General features: G+C 41.3%; 1 protein-coding gene across 10 annotated transcripts in view; it reads right to left on the bottom strand.

Moving 5' to 3' along the window:
- LIMS1 (LIM zinc finger domain containing 1) overlaps positions 1-22,342 on the bottom strand; it is a 139,075-nt gene that overhangs the window by 20,787 nt on the left and 95,946 nt on the right. For all 10 annotated transcript variants that reach the window (XM_077814155.1, XM_077814165.1, XM_077814174.1 and 7 more), the window contains 4 exons: positions 19,221-19,380; positions 9,152-9,218; positions 2,645-2,765; positions 401-550 (listed from right to left, as the gene is read on the bottom strand). In XM_077814155.1, coding sequence (XP_077670281.1) covers positions 401-550; positions 2,645-2,765; positions 9,152-9,218; positions 19,221-19,380 — 498 coding nt within the window. Of the gene's footprint in view, positions 1-400; positions 551-2,644; positions 2,766-9,151; positions 9,219-19,220; positions 19,381-22,342 lie in introns of those variants that run through there.

Consider the following 22,342-nt stretch of genomic DNA (forward strand, 5'->3'; position numbering starts at 1 on the left):
TTGTAGTATTACCAAAATCTGTCCTTTCCTCACTACTGAAACCCTCATCTGTGCCCAGAGATAGAATTGGAAATACACACAATGTTACTACAACCTCTCCCAAGATACCATCTTGTTCTCCAGAACCTCAGCTTTCATTAAAGCTTGTCTGAGAGAGGACTGAACCCCAGATTTCTGTAATCTAGGAGCCTCTACTGTTTGAGCTAAAGGATCAAATCCATGAGCCCAGAGGTAATGGCAGACTCAAACTTCCGTACATGGTCTAGCTACTAGAGGGGACAAAGAATCACACTCTGATAATGTGGATTACATCAATACAGCTGACTTTAGATTTAAACAGACAAAACAAATGAAAATCAGCATTTTCTTAAGGTTTTTTTCTTCTATAAAATACAATTACCCGCAATTGGCACAGTTGAAATGATCAGGATGATAGGGATCATTCTTGAATATGAGCGGTTGTTCATCAATAATGGCATGGCACTTCTGGCAGATGTATTTTCCCAGACCCCTGGCCTTCTCCCGGTTGTGACAAGGACGGCAAAGATGCCTAAAAACAGAGAAAAAACAGTGACAGTAATAAATACTGTCAAGGTTCCTTCCCCACTCTGAACTCTAGGGGACAGATGTGGGGACCTGCATGAAAACCTCCTAAGCTTATTTTTACCAGCCTAGGTTCCCCAAGGTACAAACTATTTTACTTTTTGCCCTTGGACTTTCGCTGCCACCACCAAACGTCTAACACCGGTTAGTGGGAACGAGTCCATTTGGAAACGTCTTTCCCCCCAAAATCCTCCCCAATCTTACACCCCCTTTCCTGGGGAAGGTTTGATAAAAATCCTCACCAATTTGCATAGGTGACCACACACCCAAACCCTTGGATCTTAAGAACAATGAAAAAAGCATTCAGTTTCTTAAAAGAAGAATTTTAATAGAAAAAAAAGTAAAAAGAATCACCTCTGTAAAATCAGGATGGTAAATACCTTACAGGGTAATTAGATTCAAAACACAGAGAATCCCTCTAGGCAAAACCTTAAGTTACAAAAAGACACAAAAACAGGAATATCCATTCCATTCAGCACAGCTTATACTCTCAGCCATTTAAAGAAATCAGACTCTAACGCATATTTAGCTAGATTACTTACTAAGTTCTAAGACTCCATTCCTGTTCTGTCCCCAGCAAAAGCATCACACAGACAGAGAGAGAGGCTTTGTTTATCCCTCCCCCCAGCTTTTGAAATTATCTTGTCTCCTCATTGGTCATTTTGGTCAGGTGCCAGCGAGGTTATCCTAGCTTCTTAACCCTTTACAGGTGAAAGGGTTTTTCCTCTGGCCAGGAGGGATTTTAAAGGTGTTTACCCTTCCCTTTATATTTATGACAAATACTTTTTGGAATCTTACCACACAATAAAAACACAAACAAAAATCTATTAGGATCTCAATTCAATCTGTTATTTGAATAAATCATATAAACAGTACCCTTATGAGAAACCCAAGCTCAAAAGAGGGGAAAAAATAGTCAGTTTACTTCCATCCAGCCCAGAGGCTCATTCTTCTGTTCTCTTGCATTTAATGTACATGTAAAAGTAAAAAAGGAATTAGAATTTGCTAAAGATTTTTGTTGCCAAGTGTTTTACTCTGTGAATCACGGAAGTTTAGATGGGAAGCTATATGCTCACTTAGGCTCTGATTCTACACTTATGTACGAATGTCACTTTTACCATTTGAAGTCACATGCTTAAAGTTAAGCATGTTTCTGTTTGCGAGATAGTGGCCCAGGACATTTACTCACATTGAAAAATATCTTACTCTAGGAATAGTCCCACTGAATTTAAGGGGACTACTCCAGGAGTAAGGTGCTGCTAATAAGTCAGAGTAAGGGTATCACAATGTGGCCCACAATGGCCTTGAAAGAGCTTGCAAAGAAGAGCAACATTTTTACGTATGAACCAAACTACTGCTTTTTCCAGGCTCCCTAATATAAAATCATCTCAGTCAGGTAAAATTCACACACAAAAAAGCATTAAAACAGAAAATAAAAAGCACTGACTTGTAGCAATGCACTTTATTCTGGAGAGGTGCCATCAGAATTCCAAAGTGGTGCAAGGTAGGTGTATACACTTTTATCTAAATTTTTAGTATCTCAGCACCACTGGCTGTGACGCATAAGTTGCTGGAATCACACCAGAAAAAATCTGACATCATGTAAAAGAATTAATGGGGTACATTTATCTATCTCTGGTACACTACTTTGAAAATGTTCTCCCCTATTATATCTCAAAGTACCACTGGCACTCAGTGACGTAAGGTAACAGATATACCCAGAAGGTGACCTTGATGGAAAGTCTGAAGGTGTAGTGGAACATTCTTTAAATGTTTTTGTAAGTATTAAAAAAAAAAATCAATATTTAATATTTACATTTCATTTTTGAGCTGTGTTCTCTGCAGATCAGACTTGCTTGAACCCCTGCCCCATAAGGGCACCTTACACGTAAACAGAGATACTTTAGTTACTCCTTTAACTGTGTTTTATTAAAGAGGTTACATCATGTCAGCTGAAGATTTTTAGAAGCCTTAATAAACTGTAAACCCCATCATCACTTCATTTTGCTTACGACCAATACAGAAGGGGGTGAAGATCTACCTGCCAGCATTCTTGACAAATCCAATATCTGCCAGTACTTGTTGGCAGATGTCACAGCAGAAGCATTCTGGATGCCAGCTATTATTCATAGCTTTAATAACACGACCGATAATGAACTCACCTGTAGGTAAATAAAATATCTGGATGTTAAAAAATAAAACAAAAGTTGTTCTAAATACCAAAGTGCTTTAAGTAACACTGTATCAGACAAAGTAAAAAAAACCAAAAACTCCCAGCTTGCGGGTTCAGGTATATGGCTCCAGGGGCTCTGGTTCTCAACCTTATTCTTGGCTAAAAATCCAAAGCAAATTCCCTTACTAACAAAGCACTTCCCCTTCTAGCTAACACTTCATTTACCCACCCTTCTTCATACACTTCATTTTCTGTATATCTGAGTTTTTCTTTTTCCATCCCTCACCTTTTTCAGTCATCTGATCTCTTATGCTGTTTTGGTATTCATGCAGTTCTTTATTCTGCATGACTTTTTCCTAATTACTTTCTCCTTTCTTCTCTGAGTAAACCAGCAGATTAGCAGGATTTTTGTTTTTATTTATACTCCAGTAGTTCCCAAAAGACTCTAGGCACTTTACAAATGCAAAGAAAGACTCAGCCCCGGCTCTGAAGAGCATACCATCTACTGAAGGATGAGTGAATGGGATACAACACAAATCATGTGATGATAGATGCACTTCTTGCTGGCCAAGCAAAATGAGGCCTCACACTCAACTTGATGTCATTTCTCTATTGGTCTGTCTAACATGGTAACTTTTGAAGACCACGTCTAATTTTACTGACACTCAGAAAAACTGGAAAAAAAAGTTACTTATATTTAGTAACTGGAGGTTCTTCTGAGTGCTGATTCCTATGTGTTTTCCACTGTGGGTGATTGACAAGAAGTACTCAAATAGGAGGGTGAGAGGTTGTAGATGGCAGAGCCAAACAAAGGATTGCTGTTCCAAAAGATGCATCAGCAGAGGTGCCACGGCACAGCGTCTAATAAATGTGTGGACTGAGTGCCATGTAGCTGCCTTACAATTATCAAGTAGAGGCACCCCTATTGAAAAGAAGCCATAGATGTTGCTTGCGTTCTTGCGGAATGAGCTCTTACCCCATGAGGAGGGGGAAGATTTGCTCTGATATCAGTTGTCTACATGCAGGCCAACATCCATTTTGAGATTCTTTGAGAGAATATAACCTGACCCTTGGCCCTGTCCATTATGGTGACAAATAGTCCAGAGGATTTCCTGATTGTTTTCAGATTATGAAAGGCTAAGGCTTTCCAAACACTGAGGGAATGGAGCCTCCTTTCTTCTGAGGATGTGTGAAGTTTTGGGACAAATGCAGGTAAGCGGATAGGCTAGTTCAGGTGAAACTCAGACTGGGGGTGAATTTAGGGTACAAATGTAATGGAAGCTTGTCCTTATGCAATATAGTGTAAGGAGGATCTGCCATCAATGCCCCAAGCTCACCAAACCACCTGGCTGAGGTGATGGCTACGAGGAATGTGACCTTCATGGATAGGAGAGACATGAAGCAAGAAGCTAATGTTTCAAATGGAGGCTTAGTGAGCACTGAGAAAACAAGGTTCAAGTCCCACTGAGGAATAGACTTTTTGATAGGCCGAAAGGTTCTGATTAGACCTTTCCAGAATTTGCTAGCCGGAGAGTGCGCAAAGATCGAGTAGCCCCATGAAGGCAGATGGTTGCCAAATGAACCCATGAGGAACTTACAATCTTGTTGTCTGCATAGAAAGAATAGAGTCCAGAATGAGAGGAATATCTGTGGATTCTAGAGAAATACATCTTTGATATGCCCAGATGGCTTGGTTAGGTAATATTTTCTAGTGGAATCCTTCCTACTATTAGAAAGGACATTCTGAACAGCTTCAGAACACAATTGCTCTAAGCATGATGCCCATCCACAAACCAAGCTCTGGGAGGAAGCAGATGTGGGTTGGGATGCCTGATTTTGCCATTCCTCTGAGTCAGAAGATTGAGAAACATAGGAATAATGATCAGTACCCAAAAATAACATGCGTAGGAGGTTCAGGAATCAAAACTTCTGGGTTAGTTGGGGGCAATAAGAATAACTCATGCATTGTCCTGTCAAATCGTGTGCAAATCTTGAGGCAGGAGTGGTAGTGGCAGGAGGACATAGTTCAGATGGTCTGACCATGGAAGGAGTAAAGCATTGCCTTGTGAGTGGTGACCAAAGGCTTTTTTGGAGCAGTATACGTAGCATTTCCTCTTTGTTTGGGAGGTAAATAGGTCCCTGGTGGAGGTAAATAGGTCCCCCCCACAGAGCGAAAATATTGTTCATCACAGAGTTGTGTAGCTCCCACTTGTGATCGACTTGCAAAGTGTCTGCTGAGACACACGTTCTGGTTCCTTCAGAGGCAGACTGCTGACAGGGTAATCCGACTGCTGATGCACCAGTTCCACAGACTGACCATTTCTGCACACTTAGGGGCAGATCTCGTGCCTCCGATTGCTGATCTAAAAGACAGTTGTGATATTGTCGGCATGGTGAAACTGAATGAACGGGAGAAAGGTTTTGCAAGCCTGTCAAACCGCTCATAGCTCTAGAACACTGATGTGAATTGAATGTGATTCTTGAGATGTCTAGGTGTCTTGTGCTGTACGGTTGTCCATGTAAGCTCCCCAACTCAACAGAAATGTGTCGGCAATCATCACCCTTTCTGGTATGAAGGCGAGGAAAGGAACACCGACACAAACCTGATGGGGATTTTTCCACCATGACAGGAACAATATCACTTTGGTGGTAACAGTCACTAGGTGCTCGTGCACTGTAGGTTTGGTAAGTACAAAGTCAGAAGCCACGCTTGTAGGCAACAAGGTGGAGTCTTGCAAAAGGCATGACATATGCATGAGGCCATATGGCCTCGGAGAGAAAGACAGATCTTGACAGGCACCCTGGGCTTGGTTATAAACTGGTCCATGATAACATTCATAGCCTGAAATCTGTCTCTTGGAAAGTAAGCCCCTGCATGATTAAACTTAAGGATGCCCCAATGAAGTCCAAAGTTTAGGGATAAGAACACATTTTTTGGCATTTATGCTAATCCCCAGAGAGGAGAGGAGTTGTAGCAACTGTCACCTGGCCTCTTGGCGTGATCTCTTGACAAGGAGCCAGTCATCGAGGTAGGGAAGATGGTGAAATCACAGCATCTGATATAGACTGCTTTGACAGAGAACACCTTGGTAAAGACCCTGGGGAAGGTAGCAATGCTGAAAGGGAGTACTCTGTAGTGAAAGTGAGTGGCGGTGACTATGAATCTGAGAAAGCACTGATGAGTGGGGCATGGTGGATGTCCATGTAAAAGTAGGCATCCTTCATGTTAAGAGCTGTAAACCACTTGTCTTTTTCCAGAGATTGAACTACCATGCCAACATGATCATGCAAAACCTGAGTTTGCAAATAAAGCGGTTGAGATGGTGGTGGTCAAGACTAGATCTCCAACTGCCTTTCTTTCTGGAAACTGGGAAATACGTCAAGTAAAAAACACTTATTTGGTACTGAAGAGCAACCCGCTTTATTGCTCTTTGCTGTAAGAGATTCCACTTCTCGTCTGAGAATGTTCTCATGAAAGTGGTCTCCGAGAGGGAGGAGGGAAAGGGGGTTTTGGAGGAGGTAGGGCACAAACTCTATTATACAGCCAGAATGGATAATGCTGACCACCATTTCTTCATTGTTATTGCACTCCAGGTGTTGAAAAGGAGTACTAGTGACCCCCAAGGAGTGTGCTGGCAGTCAGGACATGTTGGACTTAGTGGTTGATAGCTCCCGTCAAAAATAACGTTTCGCTGAGGGCTGGGATTGGAATGAGGAATCTGCTGCAGAAGGTGTAATGAAGCAAGTCTTTTGAACTCGCTGACTATTAGGGGTTGCTCATAAGGTCTCAGGTGGAAGAACTGTTGAGCCATCAGTCTATCTAGTCTACCTGTATCATTGAAGGTGGAATATTCTCTTCAGGGTAGGTGCATATATGCCCAGGGAGCAGAGGATGGCCCTGGAGTCCTTTAAAGTGTGTAAGGACTTATCCATCTTCTGATTAAACAGATGAGTCTCACTGAAGGGAAGATCCTCAGTGGTGTACTGGACTTCCCTGGGATGCGCTAAAGTATGAAGCCATGACTCCCTGTGCATCAAAATTCTCTGAGTTCTGGATGCATGGAGTGCATGCGTACCCACAGTGGAATACAGACAGGGACCAGCACTTGAAGAAGAAGCCTGAGTTGCACACAAATGCCCATATGGTGCTCCAGGCAGAGAAGCATTGTGAGATCATAGGTAACTCAACCAGTCATTATTCGCTCTGTCCATTGCATTTTCATATGTCAATCCAGGGCTTAAATTCAGCCGGAGCCATCCAGTGGGGCGCTCCAGTAAATATTTTGAAACCTGCAGAAGCCCTGGTGTGAGCAGAGCCCCAAACCTCAGAGCGCACCGCGGGGCAGAAGCCCCATGCCCCAGCGCCTCCTGTGAGGCTGAAGTTCAAGGCTCCAGGAAATACTGGGGGGAATTTAAGCCCTGCTTCAATCCCATTGGTGAAATGAATCAGCAAATGGAACTGCTGGTCAGGACTGAGGTGCTTTGCCAGACTACTGGGGGTGTGAAGGTTTAGGACTGGAAGATTGGGGGCTCCTTCAGATCAGGAGCTATATTGGTTGAGTAGGAGTGAGACTCGAGAGTTGCACTGTAGCTCCATCCACACTGTGCCTAGCTCAGGCAAGATCATTTACCTTTGCCCAGTCACAAGTGTTTTAGTTCATCTAAACAGTATCCATTTGGTATTGCAGGCAGAAAGATTTGTCAAGGGGAGAGATGACCAAGAAGGCAGCAGAATTAGGGTGGGGGGACGGCACACCAGGAGCTTGTGGGGAGAATGGAGGAATGCATTGAGCCTCTCATCTGTGCAATGTGGTTGGCCTACAGAAACGACGAACTCCGTCATCCGTCTAGTTAGTCATACATTTGTGTTTGTTTGTTTGTTATACACACTAAATTCCCCTTCCCACATCTTCCCTCCACCATTCAACCCCCTCTGCCCACAGCAATCCCTAGCTTTAGATATAGTGTCCATAAGCCCCTCTCTGCCAGCATTCAACCTCTTCCCTTCATACAAATAAGCAGTTCACACATAAGATAAATAAGTAGCTTCCTGTAGATGTCAAGAAAACAGTGAGGCTTCAGGAGAGATTTAAATGAGGGGAGGGTAGTGACTTTTCAGACCAGCTCAGGAAAGGCATTCCATGCACAGGACAGTGTTGAAGAAAGCTGAGAAACGATTATGGGAGGAGCAGGCAATAAGGGTGTGATTGTCATTCCATATTCTTTATGAAAATACGCTTTTGATATAAATATGACATAACTGAGATATACTTTATGCAAGATGGCTCACATGAGATATCATTGGAAAGGTTATGATTTACTATTTATACGATTATCCTATTTATATGCATGTATCATCTCTGTATCTGAAATTAGGAATATTGACTATGTATCTGTATTTCAACTGTGCTACTTTGGGGGATGCCCACTGCCAACACTTCAGATACAACAATGGAAAAGCCAGACAGGGCGGATAGCCCATCAACAAGGACAATGGACTGTAAAAAAAGCTTAGTCTTCCTGTGAACCTGTGGGTCAGCCTGTGAAGAATGGCTACAAGGGCCCCACAGAGTCAGGTGGTCTTGTCACATGATACTAAAACATTACTTGGGACTTCTTTTAACTTTCCACTGTAAGGAAAAGGGGGTCCAACTAGGACACAAAGGACTCCCGCCTTATGCAAATCCTATTTAAGGGTGGGGAGTGAGGTAACCCAGGTCATCAGTTCTCCCCTGCTACCCAACCCAAGATGACTGCTGGAAACAATGAAAACTGAACTGGAGGAAAGAACTGAACCCTGCTGGAAGGGCGTTTGGCCTGTGAAGATTATTAGAACCACATTTAGGGTGAGAACTTACATGTAACCAGTTCTTTAGTGTAGTAAGCTTAGTTTGTGTGCTCTGTTTTATTTTCTTAGTAATCTGCCTTGTTCTGTCTCCTACCTCCTTAACTACTTAAAATACACCTTTTATAGTTAATAACTTTATTTCTAGTTTATAATATAACCCAGATTATATGATTTCTAACTGGGGGAATGAGAAGTTGTGTATACCCTCCTCCACACTGGAGGGAAGAGGCTAATTTCTTATAATTTTGGTTTTGTACTCCAAGGGAGGGTGGACATCTGGGTGCTGTGGCAAGCTCCTTAAGCTGAGCCTTCCCAGAGCGTATCTCTGGCTCTCTGTGCAGCGGGCTGTGGCCCTGCCTGTGTGCTTGGCTGGAAAACGCTGGGGAGCCTATCCCAGCAATGCCAGGTAAAGGGAACTCAGGCTGGCAGAATAGTCTGACTCGGTGTGCTTGGTGTAATCACAAGGATTCCATTCTTTTCCAAGGTTATATGTTGAACTTACATTAAATGATCAGTATAAAACTTACCACACTGATGACAGCAAGGGGCAAAAAGCATCTGAAAATCATGTTCACAATACTTCCTTCCTTCAAACTGAAAATGGGAAACAAACTGGAAGTTAGAGGAATGAAAAGTGTACTTCACATTTCACATCAATAATATACATACCATCACAATACTATATCATTCCCAGATGCAATTAAACTGTAAAAGATGACTTGGCTATAACAAAAATGAGACATACAGAAACAATTTTTTGTGGTAGACAAACTGATCAACCCCTTGCATACTAAATCTATCTACCTTACGTTAACATTAAGCATGCAATACATTATTTGTTACAGTATTAACTCTGCTTTTAAAAAGCTGAGAGTCTAAAGCTTTTGCTCTCTGTTATCATTTACAGTTTGTCAGACAATATTTAAGTCAGACAGGATACACAACATCTGATGCAACATACAGTGCTACTGGCAGGAATTAACCTTTGAATTACTGGATCAACTTATAAACGCCTTTCCTACTAGGAAGCATTTTCCCTGAACCCCTCTGATCTCCTCTGCACTCTGCACTTCCTGAAAGAATGGCGCTACATATTGGAGGAAATAAGTGCAGGAGAATGTTCATGTCAAAAATCTCTGCAGTTTACTGCGCAAAACAACTTTCCAGCTCAGTAGTATAACGTACAGAAAAATGTAGGAAGAGAACTTCCATTCAATTAATCTGAAAAACTGATGAGGCTAAGGAAGTTCATACCTGATCTCTTTCTCAACAAAGTTCTAGATTTGGAGCTTCAAACTGGCCTGTTACAGAGTTTGAGGCTAGACACATGGCTTGAATTTAGATCTGAACTTTCTCAAAGTCCAGGGTGGTTCAGACGTGATTTTCTGGTTCAGGCTCGTCTTCACAGAAACAGACGGGAAATGATTTCAAGGAAGTGAAGGTAGTGCTGTAGAACAACTACTGTAATAATATATAGGCAAACATGGCTTGGAATGAAGGGGAGGAACTGCTCATGTATGGGTGCCTTCAGGCACCTCATAACCCAGGGGACAACAATCTGCGGCTCCAGAGCCGCATGAAACTCTTTGGCTGCCCCCTTGCGGGCAGCTGTTTTTTGAGGGGGTGCAAGGTGCAAACTCTGGCTGGGAGGCACTTACCACAGGCAGCTCCTGGCCGGCAGCGCAGCAGGGCTCTGGCCCCACGCCTCTCCCAGAAGCAGCTGGCTCCTGGCAAGTCTCTGCGTGCCCTTTGGGGGGAGGGGGCCAGCAGGTCTCCATGCGCTGTCCATGCCCACAAGCACCGCCCCCGCCCAGCAGCGTATTAACGACAAGGCCTAGGCCTAGGGCGGCAAATTTATAATAGCAGCCAGAGGCTACTTCCCTCAGGGCCGGTTTGCGCCCTCTGCCCCCGCCCCAACTCCACCCCTTCCCCACCCCCATTCCCCACCCCCTCCCTGCCCCTATTGGTCTGCTTCCCCAAATCCCCGCCCCGGCTCCGCCTCCTCTCCTGAGCGCGCCTCTTCCCCGCTCCTTCGCAAAGCTGTTTCGCGCACAAGCACTGGCAGGGAGCGGGGAGAAGCAGGACCCGGCAGCGCGCTTAGGGAAGGAGGCGGAGGCGGAGTGGAGGTGAGCTGGGACAGCAATTATTTCAGGGCCTAGGGGCAGCAAAATCTTTAATCCGCCACTGCCCCCACCAATGGGAGCTGTGAGGACAGTGCTGGGGGCAGAGGCAGTGTGCACAGCTGCCTCCCCTGAACCAGGGGCATGCAGAAACGTGCCAGCCGGTTCCGGGAGAAGCGTGGGGCCAGAGCCCTGCTTCATCGCTAGATGGGAGCCACCTGTGGTAAGCACCCCCCAGCCACAGCCTGCACCTCGCACCCCCTCCCACACCCCAACCCGCTGACCCAGCTCAGAACCACCTCCTGTACCCAAGCTTCCTCCCAGACCCCACAGCCCCCTTCTGCACCTCAATCCCTTACCCCAGCCCAGAGCCCCCTCCTGTTTATATTCAAATCAAATGGCAGAAGTCACATTAGAAGTATTGGTGAGTGGGGATAATTTTAATATATTCAATTATTATTAGTTGATAAATTCTAACTCTACAAGGAGCTTTGCGTGTGATGCGGGTCTCGAAATATTTTGGTCAAAGACAAAAACAAAAAATGGCTCTTCTTCTTTGAAAGGTTGCCGATCCATCGTAACCAGATGCAAATGCTAACTATGTTAAAACTAGACATCTCATTATGTTTACTATAAAATGTTCAGTATTTTACAAATTGAGACAACCATTAAAATGGAGTCAATAGGAAGCATTTTCAACTGGAAACTAAAAAACAAAACAAACAGTGAATATTAAGCATAAATTAGGAATAGTATAACATTTACACATTAGCTCCTGTATATTACTCTATTATGATTCTCTAAGGATCAGAGAATTTTTATCTTTATGAACCATTATACAGCAGGGTGAGTCACACTGAACTGTCTAGCAGGGTGGCGATTTTATGATGCAGACTGCTCTCCACTATCAACTTGAGATCCCAAGCTTAGTTCTCATGCTGAACGTCACTGGGGGCACTAGAAATGAAAAGCCAGTGTTCTACAGTGAGTCATCCAACCTGTCTGATGTTAGCACAAATCAAATATGCCAAACACTCAGTAACGTCATACAGCATAATGCTATAAAACAGATTATGTATAAGAGTTGGAAAGGATCTGGACATGAACATATAAGAGTATGAAATCTGAATGCTTCCTGTTTTGTGTTATTGAGTGATACAATGGAGCTCTATCTATACATGTTAACTCTGTTTGGGGATCATTGCCACTGCACGCAAATCTACATACGCCCAACCTGAAGCAAATACTCACCAGCAACCACACACCAAAAACACTAACCCAGGAACCTATCCTTGCAACAAAGCCCGTTGCCAACTGTGTCCACATATCTATTCAGGGGACATCATAGGGCCCAATTACATCAGCCACACTATCAGAGGCTCGTTCACCTGCATATCTACCAATGTAATATATGCCATCATGTGCCAGCAATGCCCCTCTGCCACATACACTGGCCAAACCAGACAGTCTCTACGTAAAAGAATAAATGGACACAAATCAGACGTCAAGAATTATAACATTCAAAAACCAGTCGGAGAACACTTCAATCTCTCTGGTCACTCGATTACAGACCTAAAAGTCGCAATATTACAACAAAAAAACTTCAAAAACTGACTCCAACAAGAGACTGCTGAAAAAAGTAGAGGAGACTCTTCTTCCCCATCTCTTTTGGTTTTTGTAATCTTACTTGTTAGTTTGTCACTATAGTAGGTACAAAGTTTTCTGATTCTCAGAAATGTGATTTTCAAGTTGACATAGTGCCTTTAGCTGTGATCCTACATTTCTGTCCACCTGGCGAGGAATGCAGGACTCCTAGACCCGTAGGGAATTCCAGACTGTTACAGGCCTGGTGTAAAGCATGACTTGGATGGTGGCCATCTTAATAAAAAGTGTAAGCACTTTTGCAACCCTGCTTTCAGGAAATATTACTCTACAGACAACCTTAGATCTTTCAAATATACTGCAAACTTGACAAATCATTATCGATCAAGCAGTTTGTGCTCCAGAAAGATCCCAGGAGAAAGTATGTTTCCAGAATCACTGCAAGTGGTCTGGTCCATACACAAGAAGGGGACACAAAAGTAATTTATTCCTGTCTCTCTCTATTTGGGAAATTGTGTTCTTCCTCAGATATAGAAACACCTAAAAAGAGCATTTGGTAGAAAAATGTCTGCAGAGATACTCTCTGCTGGTAGCAGTAGTAGGAATTCGTATGGTTTATTTTTAAGTTGGACCAATTAGCACGTATTTGTATCCCTATAACAGATGCTTTGACAAGAGCAAAATAAAGCTGACAGGCATTCATGGACCACCACCCAGGACTGGAAAATTATTCTTTAGAGCTCCTGAGATCAAACAAGACACTGGGAGGTTCTATTGAGCTCAGGCCTGAAGGAACTCTCATGTTCAGTCTATCCTCCTGCTAATTGGAAGTGAAAGCTAGATGCACAAGGGAACTCGAGTGCACAGAACTGTTCTGTGTAGCATAACGAAGCTCAATGGCTCTGTCATACACAGAACACAAGAGTGCATCAAACCATAGTAAACATTATAGGGCCTCTATTTCTTCACACTAGTGGGGTGAGTCTATAATGAGGTTGAGGGCCCATACCTTAAAAGGCTCAAAGTGAGCAACACACTTGAACTATATAAAAAGAGGTAGCCTGCTGTTAACCAGAAATATCCCGTTAACTCCTAAGTTTCTGACTTGTAACAAAAGGAATATTTCATTTGCAGAAAAAGTAAAAATAAACTGAATAATGAAGCAGCTGGTAACATATAATTAAGTGCAGCACTGTAGTGCACTATTAGAAATCCACAAAATAAATGCATATTACCCACCTTTTCTGATCCTGCATCCAGCATTCAATAATATAAACTGTACAACTCAGGATTTATTGTGAAGATGGCAGTTTAACAAGATGCACAACAGATGCTGCTTAGTTTACTAAGATTTTAATTTTTTTATTTTGTTTTGCTTTATTTTTAACATGTAAGTTGATTAGAGAATTCGTATTGCATAGGGTTAATTTAATGGCTATTTTAAATATATATAATATATTTAAAATTGAGGGTGTTCAGTTATATATAATTTTAAATCTAGATGGACTCCAAAAATCTGTCATACTTGTTTCTAATAACAGGAACACAGAAATATAGGAATTGCCAAATTACGAGACTGGATCAGAACAGTGGTCAACTTAGTACAGTATTCTGTCATCAACAGGGACCAGTACCAGATGGTTCAGAACAAGGTTCAAGAAACCCTGCAGTAGTTAGTTATGGTGTAAGGTGCCCCAGGGAAAGTTTACTCCTATTCCCCAACAGTAGAGGTTATATTATGCCCTACAACATGTTAACGGTTTATATCCCTTCCAAAATTCCTCGGGGTATTTCTTTTACCGTATAATTACTATTATAACTTGGATATTCTTCCTATCCATAAAAGTCTAATCCTTTTTGGACTCCTTCTCAGCTTCTGGCCTCAAGGAGATTGCAGTGAGTTCCACAAGCTAGTTTTGCATTGTGTGAAAATATAATTCCCTTTACAAGATTTGAATTTGTCTTTCAATTTCATTTAATGTCTCACAGTATCAGACAGGGTGAACAGAAGTTCCTAATCTATCTTCTCTGTACCAGTCATTGTTTTCTACACATTTATCAGGTCCTCTCTCATTCATCTCAGCTAGGATTTTCAAAGGAGCCTAGGAAAGTTAGACACTGAAATCCCACTGAAGTTCTAGCTCCTGGGGCTCTTCTGAAAATCCTAGCACATCTCTCTGATAAACATGCCAGTCTTTTCAATATCTTTACGTATGAGAGCTTATCCATGCCTCGGATCAATCTCAGCACCCATGCCTGAACTCCCTCTATTTTTGTTTTATCCTTATCCGATCCAATCTGCGCATAGTATTCCAGATGAGGGCATACCATTGGTTTATACACTGGCATTATTTTACTCTCCAGTTAGTCTCCATTCCATATGTATCTTAACATTTTGTTTGCTTTTTAACCCCTGTGGCTGCACAGTGAGTGGAGGTCTTCCTGGAGCTGGCTGCGGTAATGTTCTGCTCTTTTTCCTGTTAATACAGAATGCACTTAGGTATATGACTAGATGAAATTAGTTCATGAATTATGAAAAAAATCTTTGGTATAAAGCTTGGTTAAAATATGGGTGTTTAAATACATATTAGATAAAAATGTGATGGTTAGTGTACCTATTTTATAAAATTTAATTGAGTTGTGGTAAGGGCACTTAAATGTAGTTGTGAACTAGCAGGCAAAGCAGCTACTTCTCTCAGGAGAAACCTTGCTATATCGCAGTTAAAGAGGAAGACAGCAGAGTCTTCTTCGTGGCTTCTGCTAAAGATTTTACTCCTCCATTAAGTGCAGAATTGGGTCCTCGGATTGAAACCATATTGTACAAACACTGCAAATAGTACTCACACAAGTAATCAATGTACCAACATTAGCTGCATTCCACATCACTACTCTACTTGATTTAAATAAGACTACTTGTGTAAATAATGTTGCACCTGTGTGGAAATGTTTTAAGGATTGGGCCGTAATCTACTAATTTAGGGAGTGCCACATTATCAGCCACAAAACTCTGAAACAGCTAACTTAATCAGCACTCATTCCTGAAGCATTTCCCATAGTCTGACTTGATTCTACCTTGCAAAACTCCACACACACGGTAAACAAATTTGGGGGGGGGAAACAAGCAAGTAAAATATTGATTTCTTTAAAATATTGTAAATTGAGGTTAGTAGAATTTGTGCCTCCACTGGTAAATTTTCGTAACAATTTTGCAAGCATGTCTCAAATGCAAAATGTGTTCATAGTGAAGGAAGAATGAGTAACTTGCACCAAGTTACCTTGATATTGCTCACATGTCAGTTACTCAGTTCCATACCCTTGCATGACAATTGCTTTTAAATGTTCTACAAGTGTTGGCTGCAGATTTTTTTAAAATGCCCGAAGAGCAACAATTGTTGCCTCAAAGAAGGCAATAACGTCCAAACACAAAGACCAAGACTTTTTTCCCCTTTAAATATGTGCCCCAGTTAGGCTCCGAAATATGTGAATCAAATTTTCAAAAATGAAACTGATGGGTGCTTTGAAAAATTGGGCCACTTACTTACGAACCTCAATAAGGATTTAGGGCTCTGATCCTGTTCCCATTGAAATCAACGGCAATGGTAACCTTGAGTTCAGTGATGCAAGATAATGCCGTATGTGCCTAACTTAAGCACCCATTCTTTGAAGTCTCATCCCCAATATTTTAATAATACTTTGTCCTTCTATAGCACATTCTTCCAAAGTTTCACAGACAAGTTCATCATCACATGCCCTTCCTAGCTAAGAATTATCCTCATTTTACAGGTTTCAGAGTAGTAGCCGTGTTAGTCTGTATCCGCAAAAAGAAAAGGAGTACTTGTGGCACCTTAGAGACTAACAAATTTATTAGAGCATACGCTTTTGTGAGCTACAGCTCACTTCATCAGATGCATTCAGTGGAGAATACAGTAGGAAGATACATATACACACAGAGAACATGAAACAATGGGTGTTACAAACAGTGTGTATGGTAACACTGTGGAGGAGAGGGGGGGCGCAGAGGGCTCTGCGTGTTTCCCTCACCTGTGGGTACCTCCCCCGAAGCTCCCACTGGCCACACTAACCCGTTCCTGGCCAATGGGAGCTTTGGGGAAGGTACCCACAGGCAAGATCAGTGGTTTGAGCATTGGCCTGCTAAACCCAGGGTTGTGAGTTCAATCTCTGAGGGGGGAAAAAAAAATTGGGAATTGTGCCTGCTTTGAGCAGGGGGTTGGACCAGATGATCTCCTGAGGTCCCTTCCAACTCTGATATTCTATGATTCTAAGAGCAGCGTGCAGAGCTCTCTGCCCCCACCCCCCACCTCCACCCCTCGGGGCCCCAGGGACGTGGTGTGGCCGCTTCCCGGAGCGGTGCCACAGGGGCGGCAATCCCGCAGGTCGGATCCAAAGCCCCGAGGGGCCGGATCCGGCCCGCAGGCCGTAGTTTGCCCACCCCTGGACTAGATGATCACAGTTGTCCCTTCTGGCCTTAGAATCTATGAATAAACCACATCCATTGGCTCCTGTCTTTCTTCCAGCTTGGCCAGACAATCTGTGCTTTCACACCAGAGACAAGAATGTTAAGGGAGACATTAAATAGATAATGGGGGAGGGGAGAGGCATTTGCTTCATTGTTGATGCAAAGAGCCTAGATACATCCAAACAACACAGGGGCACTTGCTTATGCTCTTTGAGACTATTCACATATGGCTGTGTGTGAGCACTAAAGGGATTTTAACCTTTTTGAGTTAGGTGTGAACATAGGCTGAGTTGTGATTTAAGCCCTTTTTTCTACTGTGCTACTAAAATGATACCCAAGAACTGCTCCAACATCTGAGGATTTGCAGAATTCCTGCAGGATTGGATCCTCAAGCCAGCCAAAGAATAACAAATTCTCAGCAAGCTCACAGCAATCAGCTTGCCCCAGTCTCCTCTCCTACCAGCCAGTATGCTGCACGCACTCCTTCCAGATACCTTCTGGCAGCTACTACAGTATGCCCCAGATATAGATCTCATCCTGATCAAGTCCCAGTTAATGGCTTCTACCCAATTGCCTCTTCAAACCTGTTCTCCTTCCCTTCTCCCAGTAGCCTTGCCTCACTCTGTTATTTATTTCTCTGTGCTTGACTGTCTCTTTCCCATCCACTTCTCCACCTCTGCCCAGGCTTGCCTTTCCCTACCTCTGCTTTTGCAGCCCTATAGTTCTCAGTACTCTTTTCCCCCTCACAATCAGGCATCCTCCTGCTTCCGGATGCTTTTCCCCTCCTTACCTAGCTGTTTGCGCTGCTCTGAAACCAAGCTCCTGCTCCCACTACTCCACTCAATAGCCCAGCTCACCTCCAGTTGTATCTCCTTCACTCTTGAATTAGAAATAGAACCAGTGAAAATAAAGATGCAAGAGATGCGTTTGGTGGAAAGTCCAAAGATTCTGACTGTACAGGAAAACAGGAAGGGCCGGGGGACATGGCAAGAGTGTTAACTGAAATAATAATATTGCTTCTTTTCACACTGCATCATGTCTGAAGCACCTTAGAAGTGCTAGACAATGTGAATAGGTTAGTAAGAGCTGGTTTATTCCATTCTGAGATTGTAATGTGACATAAATCTTTCCATGATGCTGCTCTAGGTATTTTATGTGATTACACGGGATTGTAAGCATTTGGGCAGTGACCCTACCTTTATCCATTTTGTAAAGTGCCCCATACATTTAAAGTGGTGAATAAAGGGTTATTATATATAAACTAAGACATAAAATAACCATTAAATAGAAGTATCTATAATGGACCAGTATTTAACGGCTGTAATTGGGCTAGGATTGCCTCGTGGCAAAAGCACGGGACTGGGATGAAGGAAATCTGAGTTCTAGTCCCATTGTGGCCACAGACTTCCTGTGTGGCCATGGAAAGTCACTTAGAATAGGATTTTCAGAAATGCACAAGAGAGTTAGGCACTTTGAAAAATCCTTCTCAAACTTTCTAAGCCTCCATTCCTCATCTGTCAAATACCGTATGGACAATACTTGCCTATCTCCCAGGCGTTAGCCTGTCCTACACAAATCACTCAATATTTTCTAGACTGGTCAAAAGCTGTTTCTAAGGTCACTTTGTACTAGGTGAAAATAGCCCACCCGCAGCCTGAATCCCCATGAAAGAGAAAAGAGGTTGGGAAAATTGGATTAAAATATACATTTGACCTGAGAGAACATACATTTTAGAAAAATATGCTAAAGCGCCCTTAAATTCAATGTTTAACAATTGATTTAGAATATCCCCAGATTGTTATGCCAAGGAACTGCATAACAAAAGTGATACAAGTTCTGACAGTATAATACAATGGAATGAGCAAAGCATTAACTCAGAATTGTTTTAGTTTTATTAGTTTAAAATGCTAAACCTTATTAGAAATGGTCCTGAAGTAGTATACCTGATCCAAATCCCATCATACTCTCGGTACATTCAAATCTGAATCTGAACAGCACGACATGGGCTCATCTCTAATAGAAACACTCTGGGTGAAATCCTGGCCATAATGAAGTCAATAGGGTCAGGATTTTACTCTCTACATTACATTTCATTTTAGTAGCTGTGTTTTCTGCGTGCTTCCAGTACAACGTACATAATGTGTCTTTATAGGCAAAACTCCTCCACTCCCACATTATGTACGTGTCATAGAAACGTCCCATAATGTGTCTTTAAAGGCAAAACTAGAAATGTCTCTACTTCTTTCTGCCTCTGCTGGATATTTCTTTTCAAAGAATGCTCCTACCATTCTGTGATAATATTTTATAAACAAATGAACTATCAGTATTTATCATTTGTACATTATAGAAAATAAAAGCCAAGAAACTCATGGGAGAAAAACATTTTAAACACCTTACCTCGTAAAAGAGCCCTTCAGGGAACTGCTGAAAGCACTGGGCACACACAAAACACTGTTCATGGTACAGTTCACCATTGCTGTTAACAATCTTCTCAGCAGGTGCAAAGCCCCCTTTGCAGCGCTCACATATGGCATTTGCAAGAGCATTTGCCATATTACTGTAACAAAAAACAAACCAAAAAGAGATTGTTGATCTTTTCTAAAATGAGGGGATAAAGAAAAAGGAAACACTCAGTTCCACTGATTTGATTTCATTTGTCTTTTGAAAAGCCAACTGTCCCGATCAAACTTCCACTGAAGTCATGGAAATCTTTCCACTGACTATAATGGGAGTTGCAGCAGTCCCTTAATGGAGGAAAAAGTTGTGAGATGTTTCAATTCTTTTACTCAAAGCAGCACCCTATTCTAAGAAATTTTGGTCAAAAATGTATGTTCAGGCTTGTATGAGGGGAAAAAAATAGGTTATATTTTCATTCAATCAACCACTACAAGAAAGAAAATGGAAATAAACAATTACAATGATTATGGAAGACAAGAGCCAATTTCATCAGTAATTAAAGATGTTTCCCTATCTGAGATCAAAGCAAGAATATTGCTCTGAAAGTGAATATCAATTCAAAACCAATTCAAAATATCTGAGGCATCAATAAAAAGGATAGAACATATTTAACATAACTGCTATGGCAGAAATAATCAAGAGGTAAGGAATGGTACATGGTAAAAAGTGTTCTTTAGACTTATCCATTTTGAAAAATGACTTGAAGCTACATAGAATTTGAATAAGAGATTAGGAAAACTTCCAAATAATGCTTGGGTGTGCTTCTTAAAGGCATGTAGTAATAACATTATAATACAACATTTGCAAATATCAGAGGGACTAAACTCTAACTTTTAAGGACAAATCCTCATCTGCAATAAATCAACACAGCTCCTTTGCAGTCAAATGAGGAACTCCTCTAAAATTTCAAATTCCATGCTTGATTTTTCACACTGCAAGAGGCTTTCTTGCTTCAATCTAAATTCTCAAAACTTAAGTCTTTGAGACTAAGTTTTGTACTAAATACTTATCTGTAAAATGGAGAATGCACAGGACAACTCTTAATTTTTACAATATCTCACAAATGTTAATAAAACATGTTCTAGAGTGTATACAAGAACAATTTCAGGTATTCTAATTTGTTGGTAATCTGATTTGATCCAAACACTTAATCAGAAATTTAGAAAACAATCTCTATTTTATTCTTCAAAAATAAACATTTTATTGTTCAGAAAAAAAATCATGCTCTATCTATAAATATAAAAGGCTCAATCCCACACAAGGTGCTGAGTGCCCGTGACTCCCATTAATTTCCCATTAATAGGAATTGGAGGATGCTCAGCACTTTGTGCAGGAACAATCTGATACAAAGTACTAGCAAGTATACATTTGATTAAATAGTTGAAAGCTGCTCTATTCCTTATCCTGTTGTACCACACAAAAGGCTAACCCCTGGTTAAAGAAAGACCTGACTAGTTATTATTAATCGGCTGCTTTTTTCTATTCTACAGCACTTTACAGAAAAAGGGGTCTTCCAGAGAGATACCTGCATGAACAAAATCCCTGACAAAGAGTATTAAACCAAGAACATTTTATCCCACAGGGGTTTCAGTCAAACATTTACAAAAATAAATGCTTGGAGCAAACAGCTGTGTTTAAGCTGCATATCTAACTGCCTTTCTCCACAATCTATTTCCATCAAAACCATTGTGCTTTATGGAAGAGAACTGAATCGCTTAATTTGTCATACCCAATAACAGAATAAACTGGATTTGACGCGAATATTGATCACAATATAAACTGTGACCTTTCTTTAGAGCTCAACAGCTCTTGAATACTAAGCATGATAAAAGAAGACTACAGCTTAGAATTCAACTTTCAGCATTTGTCAGATATGAAATAATCTAGGCAACAGCATAAAATGAAGAAACTTGGAAAATTACAGCTTCAAGCAAAACAAAGCCTTATAACCCTCCTTTCTCCCAAAAAATGCACAAATATTTCTTCACTTTCCTTTGAGAAATATGTATTCCTATAGCACTACTGATGAATGTAGAATGGTTTTCTATTGTTACCAATGGGACAGTATACATTTCCCCCATAACTTACAGAACCTAAAATCAGAAGTCTCACAGAGCACATAGTCTATTTTACAGATCCAATCTATATTTTACAAATCCAATCTAATACGTGTAATTGAAATAAAACTTACTGAAATTAAAGTATGGTTTTGTTTACAGCAACTGTTGCAAGTTTTAGTAGAGATCAAAACTAGAAATATATCATAGGAATAGTAAGGTTTACATTAGAGAGTGGTTCAAACACATTCTACATGAAATTTCACTGAAAAAAAACCAACTTCAGATTTTAAAATGATTTTACCACAGTAACATCCCAACCTGAAAAAGTGAACTTACAATCTTGCATAAAAGTCACAAAATTCTTTGTATACTTTTATGTCACTGTGCCTACGTTGTAATTTTGACACTGCTTTCTCGCCTTCATTTCCATTGGTATTATGGACATCATGAATACCCCTGTGTGGAACTTCTTCATTCTCTGGAATCATATAGGAGTGAGCTCTGTTTTGGAATTCCATATTTTCCATAATTGGAAATCCAATTAATTTAATCCTTATTTAAAAAAAATCAACTGCTACAGTGCAGAGAAGCTGCAGACAATAAAGTTGTGAGAAACAATATGCGGGACTTCCCCTTGTTCCCAGCAAAGTGATTTACTTCCACAGTTTCACATCAGTTAGCCAGGCTTGCCGAGCTCTCTGCTAGAGTTTCAAGTTAAAAGTTCACCAGCAGAGGAGTTAGAATGGCATGGTGTGATTTGCTAAGATCCACTGGAACGCATTCCATTACAAGATGGTAAATCAAACTTGGGAAGTACGTACAGTCTTCACTATCTATTGCTGATAATAAGAATTCCATTCAGACATAGAAGAGCTATTTTATGATAAGCATACATGACTCAACATATTCACTGTCAAACTCATCAACAGTTACTATTTATTGGGGAAAATGATTCCAATAATACTGTATCATGAACACACCAAGAAAAGTATTCTATATCAT

Source organism: Eretmochelys imbricata, chromosome 1 (genome assembly GCF_965152235.1).
Source record: "Eretmochelys imbricata isolate rEreImb1 chromosome 1, rEreImb1.hap1, whole genome shotgun sequence".
Classification (NCBI taxonomy): Eukaryota; Metazoa; Chordata; order Testudines; family Cheloniidae; genus Eretmochelys; species Eretmochelys imbricata.